The sequence below is a fragment of the Mobula birostris genome, chromosome 18 (assembly GCF_030028105.1).
Source record: "Mobula birostris isolate sMobBir1 chromosome 18, sMobBir1.hap1, whole genome shotgun sequence".
Classification (NCBI taxonomy): domain Eukaryota; kingdom Metazoa; phylum Chordata; class Chondrichthyes; order Myliobatiformes; family Myliobatidae; genus Mobula; species Mobula birostris.
The window spans coordinates 19,370,418-19,378,846 of NC_092387.1; the positions used below are offsets into that span (position 1 = coordinate 19,370,418).

General features: G+C 44.1%; 1 protein-coding gene across 1 annotated transcript; it reads right to left on the reverse strand.

Moving 5' to 3' along the window:
* Positions 1–204: 204 nt before the first annotated feature.
* On the reverse strand, positions 205–8,081 carry LOC140211801 (neuromedin-B-like). Its single transcript, XM_072281948.1, has 3 exons — positions 7,919–8,081; positions 6,047–6,234; positions 205–272 (listed from the first exon to the last, which is right to left on the reverse strand). Exons 1-3 carry the CDS (start codon positions 8,079–8,081, stop codon positions 216–218), a joined length of 408 nt encoding a protein of 135 aa, XP_072138049.1. The 3' UTR covers positions 205–215.
* Positions 8,082–8,429: the final 348 nt, after the last annotated feature.

The following is an 8,429-nucleotide window of genomic DNA, read 5'->3' on the forward strand; positions in this document are numbered from 1 at the left end:
GCATAACCTTGTGGTTACATTAAATGTACTTTAACAATGCAAAACAGTCAGAAAAATACAGAATCCTTGCTCCCTCTTTAATAGATATGGATAAGTGTACAGAAGCAATACATAAAATATGTGATGGAAATACACTATTGTTAAAACAAAATGTCCACATTCACCATTCGGGTCATCTTGCTCACATCTTCACCAACCATTTTCCTGGATGTTCATCATTTCTTTGTACTTTTACCATATCTCTCAATAATCTTCGTTATTAGTCCTGTTTCCTGGAAAGAAAAATGGAGTGAAGGTGTCACATTCTACATACAGACACGGTGCACCCACTGCGGGTGTGGGCAATGTGCAGTGTAACTGCCTTTAGTGTTTTATACAAGTGGCATACAATATTTCCCAAATATACAATAGAACTGTTGCATTGCACACTTTACATTTCTCACATAAAATAGTTATTTTAATGCAATATATCCAAAACTTTCAAAGGATGCTGCCTGGATTGAAGAGCATGTCTTTTGAAGATCGGTTGAATGAGTGAGGGATTTTCTGTTTGGAGTGTGATGGGGTCCTAAATTACCCCTGTGAACTGTGCTGGATTACCCCTATGAACTGTGCTCAATTACCCCTAAGAATTGTGCTTTTGAAAAGAGAGAGAGAGAGTTATTTAACACCGACATGTCGTTTGAAAAGAGAGAGAGAGACGAAGACTAACTGTTGGACTGTCACTTTAATGCACGAGAAAGAACTGGCTAACTTTTGGATTTCTGCTGAGTTAGAGATGGCTCCGAGCAGCTCGTAATTTGCGATGGTAAACAAAGGCATCATTATTTAATGGACAATCGATGTTATGATTTTTCGGCAGCGTGTTGATACTTCTCAAGGACATTTGCCTGCTTGCATTTCTTACACAGAGAAAGGAAGGAGGAGTTATTTGAGAGACAGTTGGTGCTCAGCACGGGAAGATAAAATAGAAGATCAGATGATATAGACCTCGGACACATGTTCGGACACTGAATGAGCTTTGTAGGTTTTTGGAGGATCGATCAGGCGGAACGATCAGTGGCTCTTGCAGTGAAAAGAAAAGGCAGTGACTGGTGGGGAGTTGTCCATGTATCCACCCTTGCCTGGGTGATAGCTCTAGCACAGAAAATCAGTCCCCATTGTTCACGTCACAGTCGGTGACTTTTAAAGGATTTCGGAGGACAACAAGAAGTTCGGCGGGTTCAGCTCACCTGAAGACTCAAACCTCTCTCTCCCTCTCTCTCTCTCTCTCTCTCCATCGCTACTCAATTCAATACCACGAACTGAACTGAACTTTACTCATCATTGTAAGACTATATCTTTTTACCCCTAGACTTGAAGAAGCTTGATTTTCATAGACATTCCACACTTACTTTGATATAATCATTGCTAACCTGTTTGATGTATCTACATTTATATTACAGTATTGCGTAGTTACTAATAAATATTATTAGTTAATAGCAATCCTGGACTCCAAAGTGTATTCTATTTCTGCTGGTTCTTTATTCCCATCACGGGGTACGTGACAATATTGGGGGCTCATCCGGGATATGAACAAATTGGTCGGGACGCTTGTTTGAATTGATTGGGGGAAAGTACCCTTTAGATTTGGTTGTGTGGAAAAACAGCAGAAATTGATGTTGCAGGATTTCTGGGATCACCAGACCCCATGTCCTTGACGAAAGCTAGAAAGTATGAGTTGCGTGACATTGTTAAGGAATTAAAGCTTACAATGGTAAAGAAGGGTATGACTAAGATAGAAACTCAAAGGAAGATAGTTGAATATTATGTTTCGACAAAACAATTTACTGAGGATGTATTGAAAATGTTCGCAGAAGGTAACCTTACTGAGGCTGAGATTCAGCTTCAGCTGGAGAAATACAGGCTGGAGACTGAGGATAAGAAAAGACAGCATGAGTTGCAACTGAAACGGCTTGAGGCCGAAGAGGCAGAAAAACAAAGAGAAGAGGCACAAAGACAGAGACAGTTGATAAGGGAGATGTGGCAGCTGAGAGGTTTAATGTTGGACCTTGGTGATTTTACAGCTCGGAAGGGCTTGTTTTGTGTGATGAATTTAAAAGTTGTGTTCCTGATGATATAAGGGCATACCTAGATGCAGAGGATGCCACTATCTTGCGGGGGTCTGCTAAGAAAGCAGACAAAGAGGTTTTGACCTACGAGCTTGAGTTTACTCCAGATGAGAGTTTGCCAGAGAATAGCTGGGAGGTTCGGGGTGATCTTGAATTTGAAGCTGGGACAAGTGATGACAGTCCAGAAGAGGCAGCTGTCCTGATTGCCTGTGTTCAGGTTGTTGAAGTACCTGTGAATTCACAGAGTTCTGAACCTTGTGTTGAAGCTCAGTTAAAGTCTGAGGTGTCTGACTTGGTTGAAAGGGAAAGCAGTTTTTTTTGTGTCAGATGATCTTGGTTCAGTGAATAAGGGGTTAACCTTGGTACCAGTGGAATATGAGGATTCTCAGTCACGTGTATTACACGGTGTTTTAAAAGTTAGTGATGAGGTGAAAATTGATGGGGTAAATTTTACTGAAAGTAATGGGAAAAGTGCTGATCCTGGACTTTTGGATAAAGTGCTGGTTAAGGTTGGATTAGTTACATGACCTTTGACCCTGCTTCCAGGACAAAAGGCTGCTGAGGAAAGTTGTGCTACTCTGTTGAATTTTGTTTGCACATTTGGACACCTGCAAGGTCATCATCATGTTATTCGGTGTGATGTTATGGAAGCAAGTTGAAGTGAAGGTCGTAATCAGATGGAGGGGTTGTTTGGTCTCTTCCATAATGTATACATGATTCTTATAAGCCTGGTGATGGTGCTAAGTTTAGTAAACAATGGAGAAATGTTGACACCTCTCCAAGATAAGGTTGATATAGCTGTTCAACTGATGAGCAAAGCTGTTGCTAGGGAACCACACAGAAAGACAGATGTTTATTTCACATGCGCAGATAATCAAGGTATGTTTAAGCAGCCTGTTGAGGCATATGATAGCAAGACCAGAGGTTTAAATTATGATGATGTGACACTTCTACCTTCCAGATTTCAGCAAGACTTAGAGGGTAGTGAAGCTGAGGAGAGCAAGGAGGAAAGGAAAGGTTAGTCCTTATTGAGGAAGGAATTTATAGAGGAACAAAAGCGTGATTCTGAAATGATAGCTTTCACAGGAGAGGAGGTTCAGAGAGAGTCAATGGGATATTACCTTAAAGATGGGATGTTAATGAGGAAGTGGAGACCAGCCACTGTGCCTGCAAGTCACGTGATGGTTCAGAAAGTTTACAGGGCTGAAATTTTAAACATGGCTCACAGTATGCCGTAAAGTGGATCTCGAGGAAGACAGTGAACAGGATTATGAAGGAATTTTACTGGCCTAGTTTAAGGAATGATGTTGTGAATTTTAACAGGACATGCCATACCTGTCAAGTTGATGGGAAATCTAATCAGATTATTCAAGTATCACCACTTAAACTGATACCTGATTTTGGTGAATCTTTTTCTAGGGTCATAGTACATTGTGTAGGCCCATTGCCAAAGACTGCAGCTGGTTGTCAGTATGTGTTAACAATTGTGTGTGCTGTGTCTAGGTTTCCTGAAGCTGTTCCTCTCAGAAACATCCAGGCAAAGACTGGGGTGAAGTTATTCAGTAAGTTTTTCACACTGGTAGATCTGCCCGAAGAAATTCAGTTTGACCAGGGCAGTAACTTTACTTCGAGAACATTCCAGGGGATAGTTAGAGAATTGGAAGCTAGACACATTGCATATTACACATCTGCATATCACACGGAGTCCAAGGGAGGCTTGGAACAGTTCAACTCAACTCTTAAGACCATGATTAAAGCATATTGTGTGAAAAATGGGAAACATTGGGATGAGGGGGTTCCCCTCCTCTTATTTATTGTTGTGGATTCGATTCAGAAGGCATTGGAGGGTAGTTTGTTGGAACCTATGTTCAGTTACAGGCCAAAAGGACTTTTGACCCTACTCAGAGAACTATGGTCTGATTTGGAAACGTGTCAGTGTGCTTAATTATGTTTTGAAACTCTGGAAGGGACTTAATAAGATTTGTGTCCTTGCAAAGGGAAGTTTACAGAATGGTCGAATTAAGATAAAACACTTGTTTTTACAGAATTGCAGCTGGGAGAATTGATATGGAATAAAATGAAGTTGTGGAATCTAATAATGGGGTGGAAAAACATGTTTACCCACTGAATCTAGTTTCACCAAGCTGTCAGAATTCCAGTGTTTTGAAAAATGTTACTGATAAGGTGCATCAGTTGGACCCGGACATACAATAGACCTGTTGCATTGCACATCTTACATTTCTCACATAAAATAGTTATTTTAATGCAATATATCCAAAACTTTTAAAGGATGCTGCCTGAATTGGAGAGCATGGTTTTTGAAGATAGGCTGTGTGAGTGAGGGATTTTCTGTTTGGAGCAAAGGAGAATGAGAAGTGACTTCACAGGGGTGTGAAAGATGAGAAGAGGCAGAAATGAAGTGGATAGGCAGAAACTTTTCCCAACACAGACATGGCTAATATGATGCGGTGTCATTTTAAGGTGATTAGAGTGAGGCATAGCCGGGACGTCAGAGATAAATTCTTTACACAGACAGTGGTGAGTGCGTGGAATGCCCTGCCAGGGGCAGTGGTAAAGACAGATACACGAGGGCATTTAAGAAATTCTTAGATAGGCACGTGGAGAACAGAAAAGTGGAGGGTTATGTAGGAGGGAAGGGTTAGATTGATCTTGGAGTAGGTTAAAAGGTTGGCCAAGGGGCCTGTACCGTGATGTAATGTTCTATGTTTGACTCCAATTTAAAATGCACTTCACCTATCGTTCAACTTTCTTTTGTGCCCGTGACACGGATTGACTGTTTCTCATTGCACCTGTGCATACGTGTATCACGCCAAAGGAGGAGGATTGAGCATGGGGCCAGTACTTCCATCCATAAAAAAACCCATAGCTACTGAAAAAACGAACAGAAGCACCAAAGACACCATTCTGGGAAGAGGAAGGGTTTTGGAAGATGGGCTACACAGGGGGACAGCTTGAGGGACTGGCCAGGATAGTGCACTCTGGTGGGCTGCCGTCAGCAGCCTGTGTACCGGTAGGGGAGATGTACTGTATATGAACTTGAGCCTGAACAATTAACCGGACTTTGGACACCTACTTTGACCTCAAGTGGCTGAAACAGACCAGCCTCAGACAGGAAATATATGTGGTTTATTTAATGGATATTTCTAACACATGGTACAAAATCAGAATCGGGCAGATGCCAATCACCGTGTACCTCTGAAGGAGCCAGAGTGGGTCGGCAGTCGGAGAACTCCGGGGGGTGTCTGAAGAATGCTTGAAGGCAGGTGCCCGGTAACGCTGACTGACCATCTGAGAGCTGGCAGACTCCACAGACGCAGGTTCGATCCTGACCTCGGGCGCTGAAAGTGTAGGTTTTGTACGTTTCCGTCTGATCAGGTGTGTCATTGTTATTTGTATTGGCTTATTATTGTCACATGTACCGAGTTACAGTGAAAAGCTTGTCTTGCATATTGTTCATACAGATCAAATCACTACACGGTTCATTGAGGTAGAACAAGGTAATACAAAAACGAAGTAGAATGAAGTGTAACAGCTACAGAGAAAGTGCAGTACGGACTTCCCGCCTGTGCTGCAGTTTCCTCCCACGTCTCTCAGACACGCGGGATGAGAAGTTAATTGTGCGAATTAAATTGACCCTAACGAGTTGGTGAGCGGTAGAATCCGGGAGAGCTGGTGGGAATTAAATGATTGAGAATCAAATGGGAGGAAGATGTATCTTTGATGGTTATTGCGGACTCGGGGGAGCTGTCTCGCATCTCTTGTCTCTCCTAAAGGAAGTACCCAACATGTACACATCGATCGGGAAAATATATTGAATACAGGAGAACGGGCGGGTGGACTGGCACCGTTCATACCTCCACCTTCGTCCGCACTGTCCGCTGTATCCTGAAATATATTTGCACTCGCGGCGTTACCTGGGCTCCGGAGCCGTATCTCACTCGGTTCCCTTTTGCTTCTTGGGCCAGGGCGATTTCCAGTATCCTCTGGCTCAGCAGGCTCCCGATAGTTTTGCGTTCTTCGGGAGAGGTGAGAGGAAGTAGCGCCGGAATATCGTCATATACATCTGGATAATCTGACAGGCTCTTCTTTCCCATAAAGTGTCCTGCGACCCAACAATAGAGATTGTCACAGCGGAGTCATCTGGGCTGTGCGCCCTCGTACATCTGGTGTGTTGTCAAATGCATCGTCTCAAAGCAGCCACCCAGTAGAGTCACAGAGACTGAAACAAGCCCTTCGGCCCGTCATCAAGTTCCTATCTTTATGCTAGTCATACCTTAACCCTGCGTTCTCCGACATTGCATTTACAAAGGACGCCGTCGCAGCGTCCATCATCGAGGACCCCCACCACCCAGGCCAATGTCTCTTGTCGCTGCTCCCATCAAGAAGCAGGTATATGAGCCTCAGGTCCAACAACACCAGGTTCAGGAAAAGTTATTACCCTCAACCATAAGGCTCTTGGGCCGGGGGGAATAATATGTTCTCGATATCTATTATTTATTTATTATTATTTTTTCTGTTTTTGTATTTGCATCGTTCATTGTCGTTTACACACTTGAATCATATTGCAGCCTTCAGTTAACCCAAGGAATCTCGGGCGATCACAAGGCGAACATGCGAACTCCACCCAGAGAGCACCGGAGGTCAGGATCGGACCCGGATCTCTGGAGGTGCGATGCAGTTGCTCTTTCCGCTGCACCTCCGTGGTGAGGGGTCAGTTTCCCTGGCGGAACCTTGTTCACCACATGCGGCCCATTTATGGGTTTGGAAGATGAGGTACCACAGGTTTGATTGTTTCTTATCCTCATAACGCCTACACTGCCATCTACTGGCCAGCAACATTCGTACACGGACTCCTTACACTCACCTGGGCGGTGAAAATGGATAACAGGTGGAGGAATGAAGAGAAGAGATAGTACATTTCCAGAGAACGAGGGCGGGACCAGGCCATTCCCTTAGCTGTGCGAAGTACAATTGGTAGTAAAATTAAAAGAGCTTCCAAACTATTCTTGTATTATTTCACGGATAAAATGTTTAACTACTGGTATATTTAACTCAATATTTATCATCTGGTATACTTAAAGCATAGATTGAAAAGTTCTTCATTAGTAAGAGCGTCGAAGGATACGGGAATGGAGTTGAGAGGAATAATAAATCAGATACCATCGGATGGTGGAGAAGACTCGATAGGAGAAATGGCCTAATTCTGCCCCAGTGTCTTAATCTCTTACGGTTTTAAATCACGATTTACGAAAAGTTTGGATAAGTAGATGGATGGGAGGGTATGGAGGGCCATGCTCCAGCTGCGGGTCAATGGAACTAGGCAGAATAACAAATTGGCATGGACTAGATGGGCCGAAGGGTCTGCTTCCTTTGCTGTTGTGCTCTGTGACTCTACGGCACTTAAACAAGCTCAAACTGATAACGTACAAACATGGTTAATTTTAAATGATCTACCTTCCCCTTCCCCAGTTTGGATAGGTACTGATTCCGAGTCTCTATTCCCGACTCCATCGAAAGTTTGGAGACCCAAAAGACCGCGGATGCTGGAATTTGGAGCAACACACAAGGTGCATGACACAAGATTCATCAAAGCGTCTCGACCTCAAACGTTCACTGTCGATTTCTCGCCATAGATGCTGGCCGACCTGCTGAGTTCCTCCAGCATCTTAAGCACTGCTCCTAAACATCACCCAACCCTTCCTCCGAATGTAAATGTGAGCCCAACCGGAGATACGACCGCTTCCCCGAGACCCACACTCACTGCACTGGACATGCCGTCCCCTTACCTGTGGCCCACAGATTTCCTCTGGGATTGAATTTAATCTTCGAAACATTGTTGGCTTCTGTAAGATCTAGACTGACCGCGGAGGACACGGACAAGTACGAAAACACAACCAGGTAAGCGAGGAAGCTGAGGTAACCCATCTCGCGGCTGCAGAGAGCTGTCATTCTTGCCTCACACTCTGTCTCTCTCGTTGTCTTTCCTTTTCTCTCCCTGTGGGCAAAGCCTCTCGCGGTTTCCCGGGTTCTGTCTCGCCGCTTCATTGCTCTGTTCTTTTTATACTTTCCCGGGGACGATGGGCGGCGCCCAATCGAATCCTCAGCACGGATGACTAATGTACTGAGGACCAGCTCTGGTCGGTGTTGGGACATCAGAGAGGGAACAAGTGAAATGTGTAGCGAGAAATGGTCGGGCTAATGAGGCAGAAGGGGAGTCTAGTGATCTCTAGGTGAAAATGTGAGTCTCGAGGCGCCGGTTAGACTAGAGACTCCTCTTCGCTTTATTTACTTTCAAAT